The following is a 23,829-nucleotide window of genomic DNA, read 5'->3' as shown; positions in this document are numbered from 1 at the left end:
GGTCCTTTGGTGTGCTGTGTGAAAACTGGAGAGCTATGGCGGCGTGCCGGGGATCCTCTTCAAAATGGTTTTTCACCCGGGAGCAAATCGAAGCCACGCCGTCCCGCCGTTCGGGAGTGGATCCGGACAGGGAGCTATCTTACCGACAGCAGGCGGCTAACCTCATTCAAGATATGGGCCAGAGACTCAACGTGTATCCTTTATATACGAGCTTGCAGTCATCAGATGTCGAAGGAAGGAGGATTTACATAGAGCTCTTTGTAGGCCCGTGTCTGGGGCACGCGCTAGAGGCAGGTTATGTTCGACGTTATTTTGTCATAGTAGAACATTTAAAATGTGCCAGTGTGGTGTCGGTTATTATCCATCCAAGTTTAACTAGCTAACATCACCCTACATTCAACATGAAGGGCATCTCTCTGGCGCTAGTTAGCAAACTAGTCATGCTAGCAGCTAACTAGCCCACTACTTGTTAGTTACCATAACTGAAATGTTAGTTAGCTAACGCTGATGTTTAATGATGAATCATAGTTCCTTCGCTTAGACAAGTGATAGCTGCCCAGCATGCCAACACTTGCCTGCTATAGTAGCATTGAACGGTCCTGTCAAGTTAGCTAGTTCGTTGTGACTAAGTTGCTTAACTTGCTATCTATCGCTAGTTGGCGCGGGCAAGTTCAATCAGGTAAAGCAGAACGTGCATTGTATTTGTCAATTTCGTTTGCTCGGTTGCCATGTTAGTATTTTGCTTACTGGATAAAATGTATGTAGCTACTGTACCTTAACTAATAGATCGCTAGTATCTAGCCAGCATCTAGCCAGCATTGTCAACACAACGTGGATCAAATGATTAGGAGTTGCCACATCTCATTGACTTGATTTAATTAACGAATGGCTTACCCCATGGATAACAATGGCTGCGTTTATACAGGCAGCCCGATTGTGATTGGTCAAAAGATAAATCAGTGGGGAAAAAGATCACATCAGATTTTAAAGCTCATTTGATTGGTCAAAGGACCAATTGGTGAAAAAAATATCACAATTGGACTGATTGTAAACGCAATTGTGATCTGTGGACTAAAATACATCATTTTAGCTAGTTGATGAAACAGCGGAAGTTTAAATATATTTGATTTCCTTAACCCATTTTCTCCAGCTCACAACTTACAATAAATACAGCAATTGTTTACATGCATAGATTTTATATGTTCCACTCTTTCACCAAATTCCACAGAAATGTAAGTATTTTCTTTTCTTCATTATCTATAGTCAGCCTGACTTTCTGCTTTCTCCATACAGACAATTTGCAACATGTTTACATTTTAATATATTCAAATCAATTTATTTTGTTACAGATAATTTCTCCAACAACCTTATTCCTAGCTGCGAAAGTTGAAGAGCAACCTCGGAAACTTGAGCATGTTATTAAAGTTGCCCATGCTTGTCTAAACCCTCAAGAGACCCCGCTTGATACAAAGAGTAATGTAAGTCTGGGTAGTATGGGTATTGTAGGTTTTATTTTCCCTTCCCACCTCGTCCCATTTTGTCAATGGCTTGAACACTTTCTTTTGTGTGATTGTATTGCGGTTTGAGTGTAAAGGTTTATACAAAGTGTTAGTATACACTGAGTGTACAAAACAATAAGAATATCTGCTCTTTCCATGAGACTGACCAAGTGAATCCAGGTGAATGCTATGGTCCCTTATTGATGTCAGCTCAATATTAGGTAGGTGTTCCTAATGTTTGGTATACTCAGCGTATATTCTCCTTTGTCACCAGAGGGCGAATCTAGATTGACAATCTTCAGGCTTTGTCAGACTGATGTCTCAGTCCACTCTCAGCAAGATCTGAGTGCTAATATTATTCCTAGTAGTGAGACTGAGTTGAAACCACTAACACTAAGAAAACAATACTGTTACAGTTTGGAATTGGGCTTTGAAATAGAGGTATGGATAGACAAATTACAAATGTCATGTAATGATTGTCTATTGAACTTCAGGCATACCTCCAGCAAGCTCAAGAGCTGGTGATACTTGAAACCATAGTGCTGCAGACTTTAGGTAAGTAAAGTCTGACGGAGTGAGCGTATAGTGAGAGCTTGATCTTGTCTACAAAGTGTTTGAATATTCTGTTGGTTCATTGCTGCCAGGCATTGGTGAATTGCCATTTTTCAGGCTGTTTAAATTAGGTTTGTCATGGTAACATGTTGATCATTCCTCAATGTCATAATTCTATTGTACCCGCGCAGGTCAAAATGTTCTTCTGTTATGATGAATTTCAGATCTTGGCAAACAGCAGTCCCAAGCATGTTCCAATCTGTGGTCTCTATGACTACGAAATACTCTAATTATGTGGCCACCATCTGGCCATTTCGATTATACAACACCAATATACTCACCCTTATTTGGATGGAAAGAAATGAGAACTCCCTTTCATAGTCCACATGTTATCCTGACTGTGCTCTTGTGAATAATAATAGAGGGGAAGAACCATAGAACATTACTTTAATACATTTATTCTACAAACTGTTACTGTTGAAACTCACCTGTCATGTATTTTGTTCCAGGATTTGAAATAACTATTGAACATCCACACACTGATGTGGTGAAATGTTCCCAGCTAGTGAGAGGTAGAGGCTTCTTTCTTTGCTCTTTCATGCCCTCTAGTCCACCCAACCTCTAATGTGGGTGGGTGGGAAGATAATGCTGACATAATGATTGTGCAACAAGTCATTGTTGACCTTCAAGTTCACAAAACATGATGTACAATTTGTGAACTTCTAATGATAACCCTTATCGGAGCTTACTGGTTGGCAAAAACTTACCCTCTTTTTCTTTCACTTGCAGCAAGCAAGGATCTGGCACAGACTTCCTATTTCATGGCTACCAACAGGTTGTTATCCTGACCCTCCTTTGTTGCACTGTGACTACTGCACACTATAGCTTCCTTTAATGCAGGGTACCCTTTCAGTGTCCAACGGCCCTCTATGCGCCGGTGGCTACTGGGACGCCAGCCCCCTCCTTGCCCCCCGGGTTGGGGGCGTTTGGCGGTACCGGCCCCGGTTGCAGTGCGGTGTATTGTACAAGGGACCAGAGTTGGCACAGTGGGGTTGAATGCACAATGTGAAGTGTAGTGGTGCGCTAGAACCTCACGTTTGCTCGGTTACACAAGTGCATATGTCTAAAAAGACACTTTGGTAGCCTGAATAGCAGCTAAAGATTACACAGATGTAAACATAACGTAGAAGTCATCCTGGTAAGTACCAATACCCTATTTTCTTTTTATTTGTATTTTTCCAATTTCACAAAATAGTTTTATTTAAGTATTTTCATAAGTTTAACATTTTTAAGTCAGTTAACCAAATAGTTTTTCGTGGAATGATATCATATACAGTGCATTCGGGAATGTATGCAGACCCCTTGACTTTTCCCACATTTTGTTACGTTACAGCCTGATTCTAAACAGGATGAAATTAGTTTTTTTCCCTCATCAATCTACACACAGTATTCCATAATGATAAAAGCTAAAAACCGTTTTTTGGAAATTTTTGTAAACGTATAATAAAAAAATTAGTATCACATTTACGTAAGTAATCAGACCCTTTACTCAGGACTTTGTTGAAGCACCTTTGGCAGCGATTACAGCCTCCAGTCTTCTTGAGTATGATGCTACAAGCTTGGCACACCTGTATTTGGGGAGTTTCTCCAATTCTTCTCCGCAGATCCTCTCAAGCTATGTCAGGTTGGATGGGGAGCGTCGCTGCACATCTATTTTCATGTCTCTCCAGAGATGTTTGATCAGGTTCAAGTCTGGGCAATGGCTGTGCTATTCAAGGACATTCAGAGATTTGTCCCGAAGCCATGCCTGTGTTGTCTTGGCTGTGTGCTTAGGGTTGTTGTCCTGTTGGAAGGTGAACCTTCACCCCCAGTCTGAAGTCCTGAGCGCTCTGATGCAGGTTTCCACCAAGAATCTCTCTGTACTCTTCTCCATTCATCTTTTCCTCGATCCTGACTTGTCTCCCTGCCGCTGAAAAATACCCCCACATCATGATGCTGCCACCACCGTGCTTCACCGTAGGAATGGTGCCAGGGTCCCTCCAGATGTGACGCTTGGCGTTCAGGCCAGAGTTCAATCTTGGTTTCATCAGACCAGAGAATCTTGTTTCTCATGGTCTGAGAGTTGTCGTGCCTTTTACTGAGGAGTGGCTTCCGTCTGGCCACTCTACCATCAAGGCCTGATTGGTGGAGTGCTGCAGAGATGGTTGTCCTTCTGGAAGGTTCTCCCATCGCCACAGAGGAACTCCACAGCTCTGTCAGAGTGACCATCGGGTTCTTGGTCACCTCCTTGACCAAGGCCCTTTTCCCCCAATTGCTCTGTTTGGCTGGGCGGCCAGCTCTAGGAAGAGTCTTGGTGGGTCCAGACTTCTTCCATTTTTAAGAATGTTTGAGGCCACTTTTTTCTTGGGGACCTTCAATGATGCAGTAATTGCCTCGGCACAATCCGGTCTCTGAGCTCTTCGGACAATTCCTTCAAACCTCATGGCTTGGTTTTAGCTCAGACATGCACTGTCAGCTGTGGGACCTTTATATAGACAGGTTTGCCTTTCCAAATCATGTCCAATCAATTGAATTGACCACAGGTGGACTCCAATCAAGATGTAGAAACATCTCAAGGATGATCAATGGAAACAGGATGCACCTGAGCTCAATTTCGAGTCTCATAGCAAAGGGTCTGAATACTTATGTAAATAAGGTATTTCTGTTTTAAATTAATGAATTTGCAGAAATTTCTAAACCTGTTTTCGCTTTGTCATTGTGATATTGTGTGTAGATGGAGGGAAAACAACATGATTTAATCCATTTTAGGAAAAGTCTGTAACGTAACAATGTGGAAAGGGTCAAGTGGTCTGAATACTTCCCGAATGCGCTGTTTTGTATATAAAACAGAAATGGAAGTGCCAATTTTACATTTCTGATGTTAACCCATTAAGGACCTGCTCAAATGGCAAGTTTTTATTAGATTTGAAGAGAAGAATTCATGTTTTCATACACCATTGCATTGTAAAATACTGATTTGGTGCCATATCTGCCCATTATCATACGTATTATTCTTGGTTTCTGGCTTTTTGTGTACAATCAACCTTTCACAGTTCATGTTCTGCAAATTCTCGTAGAACTAGGTCCTTAAAGGGTTACTTTTAACATGACATGTTGGGTTGGGATTTAAATATAGCCTTTTTGTTTCCAACTGTTGAATGCCCTCAAAACAAACTACAGTGTCTGGACGCAGATTTTGATAGTTGCTTTTCTGTTAGGCCTAGTCTTAATTAAGGTGCTGTGATTCAGCAATCGTATGGAGATATATATATATATATATATATTTTTTTTTTTTTTTTGAAACAAATATCAAAGACAGCGTTGTGTTCCAAAAGCGGCCTGTTCGGCTGGGTTTGACACGTTAGAACTGGAGAGGCTTATAGACAGTGAACAAGGAGAATAAGAGGTTGACGCTGTGCCTGAGACATCGCTGTAATTCGAGGATAAATGCCTTCTTAATGCCTGAACTGAACCCAATGACCAGCCACAGCAAGTAGGAGCATAGAAATATAATTGACTTGAATGGGAATGTCTGTTTTAGAATTCAAACCATAGAAATACTAAGGTTAGTCACCATGGTGAATTCTGGAACTCCTGATCTGTTGTTTTTCAGGGTTGTGTGCGCACTAGTCTCAGGCAGCGCAGTCATACAGGAGATGGATAACATTTTTTCCATAATATGCGTTATGTCTAGCGTCCAGGCATTGTACTTGTTGTGACACAAGGTTACCATCCAGCTTTTACCACGGTCTTTCAAATGGTAGGCTATCTAGCTCTCTGTGCTAGAAAATATTGTAAGGTTCAGTATTGTAGCTCGATCTAGTTCTCTATTACTCAGGTTCTTTAGAACTCAAACCAACTTGGACTAGAGTTGACCAGAAGAAGGCATTTCTATGCATGTCTCACCATAACCAGTTAGTTATGAGTGATGAATGCAGATTGAGTGTCTGTTTGAATTAACTTGAGTTTACTTTGCCATAAAATGTTCACGTGTGTTATTTATTGGTGGTTGATGTTTCAATAAAGGGTGAAATTCGGTCACTTTCCCCACACACAAAAAAAAATACTAGTCATCTTTTTAATTAGAATTGAAGTTATTGCTATATCTGCAGCTCCTTGTGGTAAACACTAGGATGGTAGCCACAATGTGAAACTGACTCATGATCTATTCTGCATGTTAGTCATTGTTTGACACAGTTGCACACTTATCAAAATAACAATCTGGGTCTCACATTTATGTTATAATGATTCTTCTCTAATACTGTGTATTCTATGTTTTACCTCAGCCCTAAGCACCTGTTACTAACGTTGTTCCCCCCTCCCCTCTTTGTTTTTTCTTCCCTCTCGTCCATGTGACCCGTTGTGCTCCGGCCTCTCTTCACGCAGCCTCCACCTCACCACCTTCTGCCTGCAACACAAGCCCACAGTAATCGCCTGCGTCTGCATCCACCTGGCCTGTAAATGGTCCAACTGGGAGATCCCGGTCTCCACTGACGGGAAACACTGGTGGGAGTACGTGGACAACTCTGTCACCCTGGAGCTTCTTGATGGTGAGGATTTGATTTTGATTCATGCTCATAGTCGAAAAGCCACAGTTACAATGTTGTTTAGTTTAGAAGAATAGTTTGTTTTCGTCAATGAGAAATGTTTGCGATATGTCATTGCTATGAATTAGGTGTTAAAACCAAGTGTGATCTTTCCTTGCCTTCAGAACTGACGCATGAGTTCCTTCAGATTCTGGAGAAGACACCGAGCAGGTTGAAGAGGATACGAAATTGGAGGGTAAGCTTCAGTTTTTCACCAGTGAATTATTAAGACCTCTTACTCACGTTAAACACTAGAGCGTCTTGTCTGCTGATTTTAATTGAGTGTAGTTTTATTGCTGTACAGTTTTATATAATGCCCTTCGCAAAATCGCCTCCTCACGCCATCTTTCTCTCTTTTCCCACTTGCCAGACCACGCAAGCTGCCAAGAAGACCAAGGGAGATGGCTCTCAGGCAAACGACCCCTACCCAGGACCCTCCCTGGTCCACGAACATTCCCTGGGAGATGCCATCCCTGGGGTCTCCAACTCAGCCTTCTCCAAAGCCGCTTCATCGTTCCCTGTCCCTCTGCCTGGGCACGCCAGTGGGCCCCTCTCCCTGGACTCTATCGCGTCCATGCAGGGCAGCTCCTACACCTTCACAGCCCCCAGCGACTGGCCCCAGGATACGGGGGGTCGCTTGGAGGGAGGAAGCTATTCCCTCAAAACAGATGCACTTGGCCTCCAGCAGGGTGCTCCAATGAACCCGAACAGACCAGATAAGACAGAGTTCAACCCTACTAAACATGAACACAAGGTCGGGTCGGCAGGGGGTGTGGGGAAGCAACAGCAGCCAGTTTTCCCTCCACCGCCCCCGCCGGCTCAGAAAATGTCCCTGGACAAGTATAGAGAGAAGCACGCTGCTGAGCTGGCGGTGCAGCATAAACGCAGGGCAGAGCAGCAGAGTTTCGAGCCTGAGGGCAGGGACTCGTATATACCCTCCTCTGTCCAATCAGACCATAGGAAACACATGCAGCTCCACCCTAACCCTGGGAGCAGCAGCAGCAGCACCACTGCCTCCCCTCTTAAAATGAAGCTTGCCACGCCAGGCCAGGACAAGGTCCCCTCTGACAAACGGGACAAGGGGGGCTCACTCAAACTCCGCCTTCCAGTTCCTTCTCAGGGGGGCGTGGCCAGCAAAGAGGAGCTGAAGATGAAAATCAAGGTGTCCTCGGAGCGCCACAGCTCTTCTGATGAGGGCGGGGCCAAGAGCAAACATTCCAGCCCGCTAGTGAGCAAGGAGAAGCACCGGGAACACTCAACCCACCGCCACCACCACAAGCAGCACGGCCACTCTCACCTTCATGCAGCACAGCACAGTGGCAATGGCCGAGGGGTCCCCGAGGGGCCAGCGGGGGCCGGGCCAGCCGTCCTCCGGAGACCCCTAGGGCTGGGGGGTGTTGAGGGGGTGGCGGGCATGGCCCCTAGCTCTGGTTCCAGCTCCTCCCGCAAGAGGGGGCACCCACATGTCGCAAGCCACAACCACCACTCCTCCAAAACGAGCAAAAGCTCCAAGGGCGGCGCAGGTAGTTCCTCCTCCTCTCATTGTTCCTCTGTTCAGCTGCAGCCACAGTGTGTGTCGTCTCAGTCACAGTGTGTGTCGTCTCAGTCACAGTGTGTGTCGTCTCAGTCACAGTGTGTGTCGTCTCAGTCACAGTGTGTGTCGTCTCAGTCACAGCTCTGGTTTTAACCTTCCCTTCCCCCCTCCTCCCCCTGTCACATACCAGGTGGGCTACGAACATCTCAACGCCCTAGTGAAACTGGACAAGAAGCCAGTGGAGAACCGCAGTCTTGAGGGAGCCGGCCAGGCGTTTTCTGCCATCGGGCAGACTACAAACACTTTTGACATGCTCGATTCTCTCAAGTGCCCAAGGAATTAACTCATGAACCCTTTGTAGCAAAGCATAGGAAGGTAAAGTAAAAAATATAACGGAAAGTGTAGGACATCTCAACAGTTGAGGCAAAAAAGGAGAAATTAATGCTTCCTGATCATCTGATCTTTTGGCAGTGCTGGTATAGTCCTGCCCTTTTCAATGTGTAATTGCTGCTTTGTCCTCCATATTCTCAGGATGGGTCTTGGAATGCGGACGTGTGTGAGTGTTAGGGGGGGTCATCCGAGTTTAAATCTCCATGTTCGGAGGGGGAAAAAGTATAAATACTGAAAAGGCACGAAAGGTGCAATTTCTAATATTTTCTTTTAAATAATTTAAACAGCATTGTCACAGCTGTTATCCATTCTGGTGAGAAAACATGTCAAGTAGCCCTCCGTTGTGGCAGGAGGGGGCTTAGCTCAGAGAGAAGTAAAGGCATGCCAAACATGGCTGCCAATGGAAGTTGGATTTTTTGTTGTTTATTTCTCTTGAATTAGTTTTTCCTTTTTTATGCTGAATACTGTATGTAGGATCTGCATGCAATCATCAAAGGGATAACGCAGAAAGCTGACCGCTGTTTACAGAAAGTAAAGATAAATGTACATACATTTTTGTATGTTTAAAAAGCTATACCATAAATACTCAGGTTTGGAGCTGCTTGTAACTATAACAAGATATATATATATTGGGGAAAAAATACTATTGTAACTTGATGTAGGAGTCCTATCATCGGTGATTCTGACTGCTGCATTCCTGTTGTGCTTAGAGCCTGTATTACACATGGCTGGCTGCCAGGAGATGGCACTTGAACTTCGACCTTTCCAACTCAGCCAATCCAGACCCTACAAACAGTACCAACCACCTGGCATGTTGTCAGAGGCAATGCAATTTGTACACTTCTTTTTTTTCTTTTTTTTTTTTGGACTTCCAAGATTACCTTAAGCTGGATGCCAAAGGCTTTGCCTCACACAAAAAAAACTAAAGACATACATGAGAAGAGGACAATAATAATAGTGCTATAACGTTTACATGCCTAACCTTTGCTGTGAAGAGCATTTACACACAATTGTTACTTGGCTTGACGCTATAGCCCATAGATACAAAGCTGTAGGTAAGTAATGTAGTATTGTTTATGTCTGGTGAAAGAAAACAACAGCAGAAAAGTAGCCTGGATGCCAGTCTTTCTGCTCTCTTGCCAACTCCTTATGTAATTGATATGGCTTGACAATGGAGTAGGCAAGAGGACAAACCGATCTGGGACCAGGCTAGCAGTAAAGGCTGTAGGGCTTAACGTTCCATCAGTGTTGATACAGTACGGTGGCTTGTAGGCTGTTCTCTAACGGGTCAGTTTCCTAATATATATATATATATATATATATATATATATATCGTTCTCAATTCTGGACACACAATAGTAACTGTTCTTTGACTGGTTAGTCCTTTATTTCAGTGTGCAGACAGTTTGTATTGAGGCCAAGATGGTATATTTCCCCAGTACTGATAGTGATTATATTCTTGGGCACAGACATTATTACAGTGGTTTGGTCTCAACAAGAAGGCAAATGCAAACCGTGACATCCATTTTAGTTTTTTTTGTTCTACAAATAAATCTTACGGTTACCACTACCTTAAAACATGACCTATGGTGTATGATTGGTATTTACTGTATGCTATATGAAAAGTATGGATGCAATATGTTTGACAAATGCTCTTTGTATCAAAGGTGCCCCAAATATTCAAGGAATTATTTGTTATAGCCTAGGGAAAGTATCTAAGTTTCAAGCAATACATTTGAAAGGGAATTTAAATATACAATTTGGACATGTTATATAAATGATTGATAGGTGTTCCTGATTGGCACTTCTGGCGCTATTTCCTAACAACTTTGAGTGTAGGTCCTAAACTAAGATCACATTGTTAGGAATGAAAGGGTGGTCCAATAGTTGTTCTGCAGACGGGCGCTGTTTCTGGTCACTGCAAAGAGGACAGAATAATGTTATTCAACTTGCATGCCCTTTTATTATCATGATTTACTGACTGTTGGTGAGTTGTCACATTTATCTTTGACTTAGTAATTGTTGATCTAATTAAATGACTGAAATGTTAATCCACACTTTTACTTTAGTCTTCGTAGCGTTCTATATAAACCCAGAGTGTAGATCCCAATCCTCATATTTGGAGACCACGTTCAAGGTAAGGAAACATCCAGTCATTTAGTTGAACTATGCCTTTAAAAGTGTTATGTAGTACAGAATTGTAAATCAACTCACTTGGTCAGACAGACTTGAACAAAATCCCTGGCGTCCTCTGAGAACCTGTCAGGCAGTGAGGGCATCAGGCCTCGCCTCGCCCCGATGTAGAACAGCGCTGCCATCTTGTCCATGTGTGACAGCGGCGGCTTCCCCGTGGCCATTTCAAACACTGTGCACCCCACGCTCCAGATGTCCGACTTCCTGCCGTGACCCGTCTCGTTGATTACCTCTGGCGCCATCCAATAGGGCGTGCCGTGCACCGATTTCAGGAGGTCACTATGACTGTGTGTGAGAGTGAGGCAACTCAAACGGCGGGCGCAGCCGAAGTCTATCAGCTTGACTACTCCCGTAGGCATCAACATCACGTTGTTCCCCTTCAGGTCCCTGTGGATGACCCTGTTGAGGTGCAGGTAGGACACCCCCTCCAGGATCTGACGGGTGTACAGGGCCAGGACACGCTCCGGAAGGGGGCCAAAGCGGTGGAGCACGCTGGTGATGGAGCCTCCGGGGACATACTCCATGAAGATGCTGACCATGTGGTCCCGCAGAGAGGTGCCCAGAAATCCCACAATGTTGCTGTGATGGAGGTTCTTTAAGAGGTCTACTTCCTCCTGTAGGCGGTTGTACTCCTTGTCTGCGGTTTCGAGGTCTGAGGCGTCCAGGGCCACCTGTTTTACGGCTATCAGCTGGCCTTGGCTGGTCAGTCCACAGAACACCTAAAACCAGCGTAAATATGACGTTTTAGGATTTAAAGACAAAACTTATTTAAAATTCCTATTACAGACAGGCTCAGGTGCTAATTTGAGACCCTAGAGATTAGCTCGACTGTTTCATTTGAATATCTATAAAATGAAGGTAGCCTTGTTTTGATATGGGATTATATAACTATAGCAAGGTTTGGGTGTTGGCATGATTGGTTCTCTTTTCTCTGATGTAACTTTTCCTTTTCTCCAAGGCATATTGAGAAGCTGACATACTCACAGTTCCATAAGCTCCTCTGCCCAGCACTTCTCCTTTCCTCCAGGTGATGGCATCATCCACTACCAACCCAGACCCACTGAGCACTTCTCCAGGTGATGTAATATCCTAATGGACGGGGCACAGGGTAGGATGTTACACACACATAACCACAAGTATTTGTGTGTGTATATATGATTAGCTGTAATTGGTGTAGGTACTCCGCTAGTGCCAATTTACCCCCAGTAATGACTTCTCACATCTCAGCTCAGAATCGTTTCTGAATTCCCTCTGGTCTGAGTCACAGTTGTTTTCTGGACATCCACCATCTCTCTCATCCAGTGATATCAGCTCTTCTGCCAGACAACGGAGCAGGTCATCGGTCAGTGGTCCCTCCCCCACATCATCCAGAAACTTCTGGAACACAGGGGACACTGTCCTGCTGTCACAGCTACCTGAGGTCCAGGTGTTGATCTTAGGCTGCACTGGGCAATCGGATGGGGTGGATGAATGGTCCAAGTGATTTGCCTTGTTTTTCTCATTTTCTGACATGTTGTTCCCCATGGGTCCCCTATTGTGCAGCACGTGGAGGTGATCATCATCTGGGTCAGAATGAGATGTGAGTTTAGTCTTTGTCTGACTGGGAGAGGTTTTGTCTCTCGGCCGGTGGTGAGAGATTAGTGGGTTTGGCGCATGGCTGGACATAGACAGCACTTCTTCTATCACTGACAGTGACAACATATGGTCCACCTCCTGAACTTCTGGTGTGCTGGGAGAGACGGTCTCTTCTCCATCTTTACCGAGGACCAGCTCAGTCTTAGTCTGGATGTGGATTTGCCAGTCGAGCCCTGAAATAACCACCACGTCGTCTTTGTCATCCGTGATGGCGATAGGCGTCAGATGCGACTTTCCCCTGGATATAGGCCTAATAGCCCTGTTCTTCCTCTGCTTGGCCTTGTCCACTGTGCTTCGCCTCACTCTTATGCTCTCCAGTGGTTTAGGGCATTTGTGTTTGGTCCTGTGGGTTTGGGTCTTCCTAGATGGAGCAGACTGGACCTGTCTGGTCCTCTCACATGAACTGGAAACTCTTATGTTGTCAAACACTGGGCCGGCAAACATCTCATAGATGACTGGTCCCTCATCCCCGGTGTTGATTTCCTGGAAGATATCACTATACGTGATGTAGTCCACGGCTGACTTGGCCCTCAGGGTCCCCAGTTGTGACCCAGTCTTGGCTTGTCTGGCACTTTTCGGTTCCCTCTGCTGACTATGTTTCTGACAAGGGACTTTTATTTTAAGTGCCTTTTTGTCGTTGTTTAGCCTTTTGCAGCTTGGCTGTACGGGCTCTGTAACCCTCGTTCTGACAGAGGTTGAGTCTGTGCTTTTCTGACCAGTCTTTGTAGAGATTATCCCACTGACGATGAGATCAGGAGGTTTTCTGACTTTGCCTTTGACTTGTGAAGGAATGGGTGAAGTCCTCAGGTTGCTTTTGGACTTGCTGTTCCCCCGAATGTGATCTTTGTGTGCCAAGACGTTGAAAGACTGATTGATTTGGACACTAGTGCTGCCTCTTCTCTCTTTGTTCTTGGCAGGCTTGATAGGTTTGATCTTTTTCTCTGTAGGAAGGTTTAATTCAGGTAGTGTGACATTCACAGTAGAAGGAAGACATTGATACTTGGTGTTATCCACAACACTAGTGTTTGCATTGTCATCAACTTGAATATCTTTGTTTCCATTTCTTTTAGATGCAAAGGGGCATGTGGTAGTTGGCTCAGTACTTGTGGTCTCTTTTGAGAGACCCCCTGAGCACATCACCTTTGTCCATTCCACTGCCACAACCTCACCCTCACAGTCCCTCTCAAAGCATGAAGTGCTGTTAACATCTTTGAAATTCGTCAAATCGGTGTTAAGTTGGTGCCTCAACTCAATTATTGCTTTGTACCCTCTCCCTCCAGGGTCAGATTTGATAGATACTCCTTCCTTGTTATCCCTAGGAAAGGCACCCTGATGTCTTGCCGACTCCCTATTCCTATGGTCTGCGTTCTCCTCACTGTAATCTCCAACATGAAACTTTCCAGATGAGTCTAGATCCAACTGCAACCTTCCCTCAAAAGCCTCTCCAGCGTGTTGTTTTGCTGTAGTCTCACTTATGTCTCTTAAGTCTCTCTTATTGTCATCCACCTCTACCTCCAGGTCGATGGAGGATTGGCTACTGAAGCTGCTCTCCTCGCTGCCCTCCCTGGTGCCTGGGGATCCTCTGGGGCTCACCCTGGTCCTGGCCAGCCTCTCCCTCCTCAGCCTGGAGGTCATGGAGGACATGGAGGTCAGGGGCATCAGGGGCACGAGGCTGATGGGCTTTAGGGGAGAAGGGTGCTTCAGGCCGGGCAGCACTCCTCCGTTTCTATGCCTCCCCTCCAGAGGGGCTAACAGCTTGGGGGTCCTGATGGGGCCTGGAAGCAGGGCAGGGAAGGAGCCCTGGACAGAGATGATTGGAAAAGGCAAAGGTGGATAAATAGCAGATTACAGGTGGTTTTACAAACTAAGGAAGCTGTATGAAAATGTGATGTACGAATAAAACATGATTTATTTGAGTTGACCTACCTTTCGACCACTGCTTTTTTTCTCCGTTTCTCCACACCCAAGCCCTGCAAGACAAGAACGTGCCAAGCTTTACAAACATAAAATGATGTAACTAATTTCCTCAACAAAGAGTACTTCTCTAAACACATTCATGAGCATGACCTTTACCTAAACATATTAATCAACAACATGCTGACCTTATACTGTCCTCTAAGCCTTGAGCAGACATAGGATTATTATATTACTAACTGTTCTGGATGTGGACTCGGGCCTGGACCAGAGAGCTGGAGTCCAGGAGAGGCTCCAATAGACCGGGGGCAGATTGGCTCAGCTGGGCTGGGTGAGAGGTCACCGGGCTGGGGGCCACAGCTTCACATCTGAGCCTGGGGGGAACAGGCAGGCAGGAGGAGCTTCCTGTGGACTTCAACAGCCCCGGTGTAGGATCCAGTTTGTCTAAGTGTATGGCTCTGAGCCACAGACTGGGTAGAGACGAACCTTGACTGAAGAGAGAACAAATTAGATTTGAGAATAAATCCTTTACACCTCACAATGCTCACAGGTAATCTTGGTAAAATATTTTGGTTCATTAAAATCATCTATAATTCACAAAACCTGGAGCTGAGACGTAGGGTCTTGTATAATGTCCTAATAATGAACACTGTCCCTTTCAATTGCACTTTCTCTGTTCTGTGGGGACGCAGGACAGAGGGCACAGCAGAAGGACGCTGGCCAGGGGCTGATGCTGTAAAGTGAGAACTTTTCAAAGGGGTTTATTCTCTCAGGATCCCTTTGGACCTCTTTCAGCAGTAGAGCCCTACAGACAATGATCCGTTTCAGAAAGCAAAGTAGACTCTCCCTCGGTTTCTCCCTCGGTTTCTCCCTCCCTCCCTCTGTTTCTCTCGGTCTCCCTCTGTTCTCTGTTTGGGGAGATTGGCATGCCCTTGACATGATGACTGCTGGCCTGACTGTAACTGGACGCTTCTTATTCTGTATTTATGTGAGAGGGAGGTGTGGAAGGGGGATTGGGGGGTTGAAGTACACACAAGGAGGAGGGACTAGCATACGGTGGATTTGTTTGTTCATGTGTGTGAGAGTGCTTGTTAATTGCAAGGATGTGTGCATAAGTGTTTGTGTGTGTCTGTATGAACAGGTGTTGGTGTTTGGGTGTGTTCCTGATTGTCAATTTGCTCTGTGGTTACTGTATTGTTGTATTAATTTATAGCCGTTCTAATTAACATGGAGCGTGTGTGCGAGCCCACCTGCTACCCTTCCCCAGATCTTGGTAGGCTTGCCTCATGTCCATCAGAGTATCCATGGCGCTCTGGAAGGAGAGGGAGAGGCCCTTATCTACAGGACCCAACACAGCCTGAGGTCAGTAGGGGTTGATGTACCTTTCACATACAGCAGGGACATTACTGCTACTGTGTGTCAACAGCAAAAGTCCCAAGCCAACAGTGAATGGTTCCTCTGTTACACGTAGGATAGCATTCAGTATCACAACAGTTCACTGACGAATCCGATTTTTTTCTTCCAGTTAACCTTTATTTAACTAGGCAAGTCAGTTCAGAACAAATTCTTATTTACAATGACGGCCAAACCCGGACGACGCTGGGCCAATTGTGCGTCGCCCTATGGAACTCCCAATCACGGCCGGATGTGATACAGCCTGGATTCGAACCAGGGACTGTAGTGATGCCTCTTGCACTGAGATGCAGTGCCTTAGACCGCTGCGCCACTCAGGAGCCCAGATGCTCCACCATGACACTGTTTATGATAAACTCAGTAGAATTTCACCAAGATCAAAATGAACCAATAATACAATTTATTATCACTGCATAATGCCAAACATTTTACATGTTGTTTTTACACAACTGTTTCTATACACAGCCTATGTGCAGAAAACTACAAATGACATTTAGCATTTACAGTACTTTCCAAACAAAGTGGTTGGAGAACAACATAAGAAACAATAGACGTTACCTGTTTCAGAGCCAGTTAGTCCAATCTACCCTCATCTCAGCCTCCTCAGATTATATGACAGAATGCGATTGAGAGGGGCTGTACACCTCTAGCTCGCTCGCTCTCGTTTTTGCTCTCTGAGCTACTCTGTTCTGTTGTGTGTTTCTGACAGGAGTCAGGAAGGTTTCCAGCTGGGAGTCTGTATTGTGTCTCCCTGAGGGGAGTGATTTAGCACACTGACCCAATCAGCTTGGGCCATGGCAGGGCTGGCCTTTGTGGCTGTCTCTTTGTGGGATAGGCCCAGTGTGTGAAGAGAGGGGAAGGGTGTGTTTGGGAGGAGGGGGTGGTCTTGTGTAGAGCCAACAGGGCACACAGACCAGAGACACAAGGAGTCACTGTCCAAGACCCTACCTACTGTAGGTGACAGTGCACAATAGGGAAATATAGCTTACCTTGATTGATGGCTTTATGATGGTCGGATAAAAGAACGCACTCTGGAGACTCCAGCAAATCCTACAATGGGAAAATAAGAATGATCATAAGTAGCCTTAAACCCTGTGGCATTTGGCACATATCCACAAAAATATCTATGATATCACTGTCCTAAGTGTAGTTAGGAGGACGATGGTGACTGTTGTTGTTGTAGCTAGTGGTTGTTATGTTCAACTGAAATTTATCTCAGAGCCTATAATGAACAACTCCACCCCATTTCATTTCCCTGGGGGGGGCCTAAAATATTATATAGCTTCACATTAGTGCCCAGTCTGCTATGTTTGTGTGCCCCTGGGATAGCCTCTTTCAACCATCTGCTTTTCCTCTATTCAATAAGTGGGCTGGGTCATTAGACACCAGACAGTAGCCAGCTGCGCTCCCTGCCCTTGTCTTACCTGTTAAGGCCACTTCAAAGCAAAGTCAGGATATAGCTAAGAGTCAGCTAGTCAGAACACGGACTCCCCACCAGCCAATTACACTGATCTAACTCAGGTCTCTGGTGAATTGGGCCCCATTGCTTTAGGGGAAGAGCCACTATGGATTAAGTCTTTTAATTGATTAAGGATATTTGGGCATTGTTTGGTTAAGTAATAATTAATGCATATGAGACAGAAGCTTTTTTTTTATGCAATACAACTAACTTGTCTTGTAATAATATATTTGATGGTCTTAAAATGTGTTAACAGACAGTGAACAAAATGACATTATGAAGTAGGTCTCCACAAAATTACAGACTTGTACACTTCTTACATAACTGTACGACCGGGCGTTCACTTACCTCTGTGCTGACAGCAGTCTGAATGAGGACATTTTGGGTCAGATAGGGAGAGGAGCTTGGGGAGTTTGTTGCTCTCAGCTCATCGGTCAGAGAGGGAGAGGGGCTGGGGGAGTTTACTCTCAGCTCATCAGGGTGGAAGCACTGCAGGTCCAGGGGCGTGGGCGCTGTTTGTTGACCATGGCAGAATGAGACGGAGGTGTGGAGTCATTGAGCATAAGAGGAAACAAGGCCCTCTCACACACTCAGCCCCTCAGGAATTCACTAGGATTTCCCATATGAGTGCTGGCTTTGACCACTCCTCCAAGCTCAGGAAAACATTTGATTACGCAAGTACACACTGCACTGATCGACTAAATCAATACTATTCACCACAGGAGGTTCGTGGCACCTTAATTGGGGAGAAGGGGCTCATGGTAATGGCTGGAGCAAAATACATGGAATGGTATCAGAGACATGGTTTCCATGTGTTTGATGCCATTCCATTTTTGTTGTTTCTGCCATTATTATGAGCAGTTCTCCCCTCAGCAGCCTCCTGTGCTATACACTAAACTAATAGATAAGTCAAATCCATATTGCATTTCTGTCAGTATCGATTTGAAAAAATCTACTTTAGAGGAAAACTTTAAAGGCATCATGTTGCACATGACTTGAGTGCTGTGATGTCATAAGAACGAACTGCCACAAACAAGCAGATTTGGTGTGGTACTAGTATGTGTATAACAAACAGATCACATGGTTTGTACTTGGATAGAGAAGTATTTCCCTGGAATATCCTCAAAAGTAAGCAGAGAATATATCAAACCATACCAACAATCGGGATTGTGTTATGTTGGATTTGTTTGGTTGAAAGTCATGTCTGGTAATTACACAGCAGTAACTGTAGTAACAACATTGTCTGACCATCTTGGTTGCAAGTCATGTTATACCTGGCTGTCTGAGGGACTCAACCATCATGTAGATGAGTTCGTCCTTCAGGGGGCTCTCTATCTGAGCAGCATAGTGAAGAGCAGAACAGCCGTTGACATCACACACCCCCAGGTCACTGTTTGGAAAGAGGGAGAATAATTAACATAATTTATAGAGCGGAAGGCAGCATATAGACCAATAAAAATGCAGGGGCAATGTGAAAAAGTATTTGTGAGTGCTGTTATGGAACAAGGAAGTTGTTAGCTTGGGAGGTGGAATATATTATTATGTTGTAAGATTGTAATAAAATTGTATTGCAGTAATAATAAGGTCATTTTGCAATAAGGTTCTATAATAATGTAAGGTTTTAGGCTGTTGTAATAACAAAACCAAAGCGATTTTGTCATTGCTGCTGGTTTCCTTACGCTGAGAGAGCCAGCAGTTCCCTGACCACCTCCACAGGTCTGTATTCCCATGGCAACCGGACGTCCAGCTCCTCAAACAGGTCGACGTCCCTCACAGCCAGCATTAGAGGGGTCAGCCCGTCGCGGTTCTGAGTGTTCACGTCCACTAGGTCAGTCTGGGCCTGCAACACACACAGACATTGAGATATAGGCTCAGCACTGGTGCCTGAGAGTTACACATTACGAACAAAGATAGGTCAAGTGAGAAATGTCCTGGAGATGATTACAGATGGAATGCTCATAGCTGCTTCGGCTGCATCCACACAATGCTGTCCTTTGTGCTAATCTAAACTCTAGCCTACCCCCGTTGTTAGACAAGCACCTGATGTTGTGTATCACATTTCCAGTTACACAATGTAAAGGGCGTTGGGAGTGATATCAGTGGCGGTGGCAGTGACTGTGTGCTCGCTTGGTGTGTGCTTGTGCGCGCGCGCGCGCGCGTGTGTGTGTGTGGTCTATGGTGAGACGTTGTAAAGGAGTTTTGGGGGGAGGCGGACTTACCAGGAGGTGCTGCAGGGAGTGGAGGTCTCCCTGCCAGGCAGCCTGGAGGAGCTGGGTCTGGTGGGGCAGAGCCCTGAACATGGCTGATAACAGCACCTCCTGGAGGACTGGAAGACTCACATGCAGTGGTGTCTGGTTGCTATGGTTGCACAGAGTCACATCGGCTCCTCTTTTCAGAAGGAAGTGTACAACCTGACAACAAAATGTACATTAAAATACCCCCCCCCCCCCCCCTATGTTTTATTGGTAGGGTAGGGTTAATGACATGCTTTGGTCCACTATTTCAAAATGGCAAAGGTCAAGTAAACGATAGCCAACATAATAGTATGGGGTTTATTGCATGTTTACTCAGTGTACAAAGTACAATGCCATGTTTTGCTTTGGCAACAGTGAAATCTGTTAAATCATACAGAGTCAAAACATAAGCCGAAAAGACCCAACTCCTGGGACACATGCAATCAATTGTTTCCCCTGTGGCCTTAGACACAGTACTAAAAAAGTATTGTGGTTGTTTTGATAGTGTATCTCCAGAGAATGATCATGTGTCTTCACCCCCCCCCCCCCCCCCCCCCTTCAATGTCACATGACACCGTGTTATTGTTATTGGGAAGAAAAAATTCAACTGATGAGTAATGTCACTGTAACGCTGAGAGGAATAAATAGTCTAGAATTTTTTCTGTTTCCTGTGTTTAAATGGATTGTTCACATCCTCACAGTATGTTAATCTGTTTTTGATTTAAATATTCCTTCATTCACACAGTGATGCTTTTGTTGAATATAGATTACAATGTGCAAGACTAATAAACGTGCAACCACGTTGTTTCCATTCAAATATATAGGCTTATTCACTAACAATAAGAATACTAATCACATCTTATCAGTTCAGTCAAAGGGTCTCTGAAGCAGACTAACATACCAGACAGACCTCCCCTTGAACCAAATTCCCCTCCCCCAATGGTGCTTACCTCAGTCAAGCCCCTCTGGCAGGCAGTGATAAGGGGAGTACAGCCCCCCTCCATGCGGGGAACATCCACCTCCTCCCAGGGACAATCTCCCAGCCCCAGGCCTACCACCTCCAGCTCTCCCCTCAGCACCTCAATACCAGCCCCCAGAGCCCTTCTCTCACTACTTTCCATCATCCACAAGGGTCCTGTTGACAAGTTGGTGTGAATACAAGCCAGAAGGATGAATTTAAGAGATAACAGTGAAGGTTGTTTTGTTGCTCTGTAACTTGCTGCCTTTCAGCTTGGTTTGTTTGCTGTGGACACTTCTTACATGGTTACTCTCCTCTTTCAAGATCTGGTCCCTCCACGTATGATGTGGGGCTTCAGTATGTTTGTGTTGAATGTTGATGCAAGCCTCTAGGGCTCTCCATCCCTATCCCTTTAGAGCTACCGTCCAGTAGGCTTTCACTCCAACACAAATCTAGCGCACATGCTTATAATAATTACTATAATATAAGTTCTATTAGGAGAGGGACAGTGGAGTGGAGGACATTTCCTCTCGTTACTGTATCATGTGTATCAGAGAATGACTGCCTCACATGACATCCTATATCCCCTATACCAGGGGTATTAAACGCTTACCCTACATGGTCTGGAGACTACTGGTTTTCTGTTCTACCTGATAATTAATTGCACGCACCTGGAGTCCCCTCTAAATTAGAGGGGAACAATGAAAAAAAGCAGTGGAACTGGCTTTGATGTCCAGAGTTGTGTTTGAGGGCCCTATACAGTGTACTGCTTTTGATGCAGGGCCCCTGGTCAAAAGTAATGCACTACGGTGCCTACACATAATACCCCATAGTGATGAATTATGTTGTTAGACATTTTTACAAAATAATAAAAAATTAAAAGCTGAAATGTCTTTATCTGCCTCACAAAGAAGGGCACCTATTGATAGATGGGTGAAAATAAAATGGAATAATTGCATATCCATCTGAGGATGGTGAAGTTATTAATTACACTTTGGATGGTGTATCAATACACCCAGTCACTACATAAATACAGGCATCCTTCCTAACTCAGTTGCCAGAGAGGAAGGAAACCTCTCAGGGATTTCACCATGCCAATGGTGGCTTAAAAACAGTTACAGAGTTTAATGGCTGTGATTGGAGAAAACTGAGGATGGATCAAAATTGTAGTTACTCCACAATACTTACCTAAATGACAGAGTGAAAAGAAAGAAGTCTGTACAGAATACAAATATTCCAAAACATGTATTGTTTGCAATAAACCTCTGAAGTAAAAATGCAAAAAATGTGGCAAAGAAATGAACTTTGTCATGATTACAAAGTGTTATGTTTGGGTCAAATCCAAAACACATTACTGAATACCACTCTACATATGTTCAAGTGGTGTCTGCATCATGTTATGGGTATGCTTGTAATCGTTAAGGACTGGGGAGTTTTTCACATTAAAAATGTTTACGGAATAGAGCTAAGCACAGGCAAAATCCTAGAGGAAAACCTGGTTCAGTCTGCTTTCCACCAGACACTGGGAGATGAATTCACCTTTCAGCAGGACAATAACTTAAAACACATGGCCAAATCTACACTGGAGTTGCTTACAAAGAAGACAGTGCATGTTCCTGAGTGGCCGAGTTCCAGTTTTGACTTAAATCTGCATGAAAATCTTAGGCAAGACCTGAAAATGGTCTTTCAATGATCAACAACCAATTTGACAGAGATTAAAGAATTTTGAAAAGAATAATGAGCAAATGTTGCGCAATCCAGATGTGCAACGCTCTTGCCTTGTTCATACTACAGGCCTTAATGCTCAAATCAGTTCTGTTTTTCAAATCCGTTTTGGAATAATTACTGTCCAAACAGCGACCAAATTGGATTTGTGTGTGTTCAGAGTTCAGACAATAGTAATTTGGTGACATGGCTCAAGTTTGACTTGAGTCACTTCAACCTGCCAATGTGATTAAGGCTTTTGCCCAGAAAGACTCAGCTGTAATCGTTGCCAAAGGTGATTCTAACATGAATTTACTCAGGGGTGTGAATACTTATGTAAATGAGATATTTCTGTATTTAATTTCCAATACATTTGCTAACATTTCTAAAAGCATGTTTTAACATTCATTATTTGGTATAGTGGGTAGATGGATGAGAAAAAAAATATGTTTAATCAATTTGGAATTCAGGCTATAACACAACAAAATGTGGAATAAGTCAAGTCTGAAGGCACTGTATATAGTACCCTCAACAGTACACATTTTTTTTGTAGCCCCAGACAAGCACACCTGATTCAACTTGTCAACTAATCATCAAGTCCTCAATGAGTTGAATTGGGTGAGTTTATCTGGGGCAACAACAAAAATGTGTGCTGTTGGGGGTACTCAAGGACTGGAGTTGGGAAACAATGATATAGGGTGCCATTAGGGACACAAAAACTGACTCATGATGTGACTTAGACAATGACAACGAGTTAATGAGAGAGTACTAGAACTAATTCAAACCACAGGCCTGACTGGCATCATAATAATAACTATTCATCTCTGGAACATTAACCAGCATCCTAGTGGATTCATGACTGACAACCAGTCATTTAAACCATTTTGGGAGTTAGCATTCTAGAACCAATTAATGGAATAGTACTAAAAGTTTCAGTCAGAATGGACATAGTTAAAGCAAGAAGTCTTGAAAAAGAAAAGCAGTAGTTGAGTGAAATGATCAACTTTACTCACCTTCAGTACTCTTGGTCTCCGACTTTGAAATATCTTCCTCAGTCCTTTGCCCAATTTTCATGCTTCACATTTACTCCAATGTTCTTTGACAAACAAATATAATGTTCTGCATTTTAATAGCAGCTGTTTTATAAGTAAACTTCCTTCTAGTTTAAACAGCTTATTCAGTGTATGTCTGCTCTCCTTCCCTGTGCAGTGTCGCTCGAATGTTTACATTCTGTTACCAAGGAGATAGTCAGCCAACAGTAGATTAATTGGCAGTCTGAATGGGCCTCTCAAACAAATGAAGGCAATACTGAGTGCATGCCTACAATTAGAAGTGAGATCTGTCAAATGTATCTTTTTCCTGTATGAATTATCAGTGGTGGAAAAAGTACCCAATTGTCATACTTGAGTAAAAGTAAAGATAACTTAAAATAAAATCTTAAGTAAAAGTGGAAGTAACTTAGTAAAATAATACTTGAGTAAAAGTATTTGGCTTTAAATGTACTTACGTATCAAAAGTAAATGTAATCGCTAAAATATACTTAAGTATCAAAAGTGAAAGTATAAATCATTTGAAATTCCTTACATTAAGCAAACTAGATGGCACTATTATCTTGATTTTTTAATTAACAGATAGCCAGGGGCACACTTCAACACTCAGATATCATTTACAAATGAAGCATTTGTGTTTAGTGAGTGCCAAATCAGAGGCAGTAGGGAC

General features: G+C 44.0%; 2 protein-coding genes across 4 annotated transcripts; one reads left to right on the top strand and one right to left on the bottom strand.

Annotated features, from left to right (window-relative positions):
• The first annotated feature begins 5 nt into the window (after positions 1 to 5).
• ccnt2a (cyclin T2a) lies at positions 6 to 10,178 on the top strand. 2 transcript variants are annotated; one of them, XM_029711353.1, is made up of 10 exons: positions 6 to 193; positions 1,151 to 1,232; positions 1,350 to 1,478; positions 1,994 to 2,054; positions 2,561 to 2,623; positions 2,841 to 2,886; positions 6,477 to 6,640; positions 6,802 to 6,872; positions 7,047 to 8,199; positions 8,401 to 10,178. In XM_029711353.1, exons 1-10 carry the CDS (start codon positions 36 to 38, stop codon positions 8,466 to 8,468), a joined length of 1,995 nt encoding a protein of 664 aa, XP_029567213.1. In that variant the 5' UTR covers positions 6 to 35; the 3' UTR covers positions 8,469 to 10,178. The 2 variants fall into 2 exon arrangements, 1 of the variants encoding a protein (XP_029567213.1); XR_003869132.1 differs by lacking the exons at positions 6,802 to 6,872; positions 7,047 to 8,199; positions 8,401 to 10,178 and having other exon boundaries at positions 2,841 to 3,249; positions 6,477 to 6,564.
• Positions 9,964 to 23,252, bottom strand: map3k19 (mitogen-activated protein kinase kinase kinase 19). Of its 2 annotated transcripts, XM_029711351.1 has the most exons (14): positions 23,124 to 23,252; positions 20,399 to 20,583; positions 19,434 to 19,625; positions 18,894 to 19,054; positions 18,489 to 18,604; positions 17,563 to 17,726; positions 16,745 to 16,805; positions 15,593 to 15,680; positions 14,583 to 14,833; positions 14,355 to 14,398; positions 11,994 to 14,228; positions 11,778 to 11,882; positions 10,815 to 11,512; positions 9,964 to 10,518 (listed from the first exon to the last, which is right to left on the bottom strand). In XM_029711351.1, exons 1-14 carry the CDS (start codon positions 23,182 to 23,184, stop codon positions 10,443 to 10,445), a joined length of 4,437 nt encoding a protein of 1,478 aa, XP_029567211.1. In that variant the 5' UTR covers positions 23,185 to 23,252; the 3' UTR covers positions 9,964 to 10,442. The 2 variants fall into 2 exon arrangements, with proteins under 2 accessions (XP_029567211.1, XP_029567212.1); XM_029711352.1 differs by lacking the exons at positions 18,489 to 18,604; positions 18,894 to 19,054; positions 19,434 to 19,625; positions 20,399 to 20,583; positions 23,124 to 23,252 and having other exon boundaries at positions 15,593 to 15,654; positions 17,563 to 17,724.
• Positions 23,253 to 23,829: the final 577 nt, after the last annotated feature.

The sequence above is a fragment of the Salmo trutta genome, chromosome 24, assembly GCF_901001165.1.
Source record: "Salmo trutta chromosome 24, fSalTru1.1, whole genome shotgun sequence".
Taxonomy (NCBI): domain Eukaryota; kingdom Metazoa; phylum Chordata; class Actinopteri; order Salmoniformes; family Salmonidae; genus Salmo; species Salmo trutta.
Note: the sequence above shows the minus strand (reverse complement) of the source record. Positions and strands in the feature narration are given on the sequence as shown.

Excerpts from the sequence above, each read along its gene's own strand:
- ccnt2a (XM_029711353.1), top strand. The coding sequence starts at position 36 with ATGGCGGCGTGCCGGGGATCCTCTTCAAAATGGTTTTTCACCCGGGAG. Across the intron at positions 2,887-6,476 it reads TATTTCATGGCTACCAACAG|CCTCCACCTCACCACCTTCT; the intron begins GTTGTTATCCTG and ends CTCTTCACGCAG. Across the intron at positions 8,200-8,400 it reads AAGCTCCAAGGGCGGCGCAG|GTGGGCTACGAACATCTCAA; the intron begins GTAGTTCCTCCT and ends GTCACATACCAG.
- map3k19 (XM_029711351.1), bottom strand. The coding sequence starts at position 23,184 with ATGAAAATTGGGCAAAGGACTGAGGAAGATATTTCAAAGTCGGAGACC. Across the intron at positions 18,605-18,893 it reads GAACTGCTGGCTCTCTCAGC|TGACCTGGGGGTGTGTGATG; the intron begins GTAAGGAAACCA and ends CTTTCCAAACAG. Across the intron at positions 11,883-11,993 it reads GTGAGAAGTCATTACTGGGG|GATATTACATCACCTGGAGA; the intron begins GTAAATTGGCAC and ends CCCGTCCATTAG.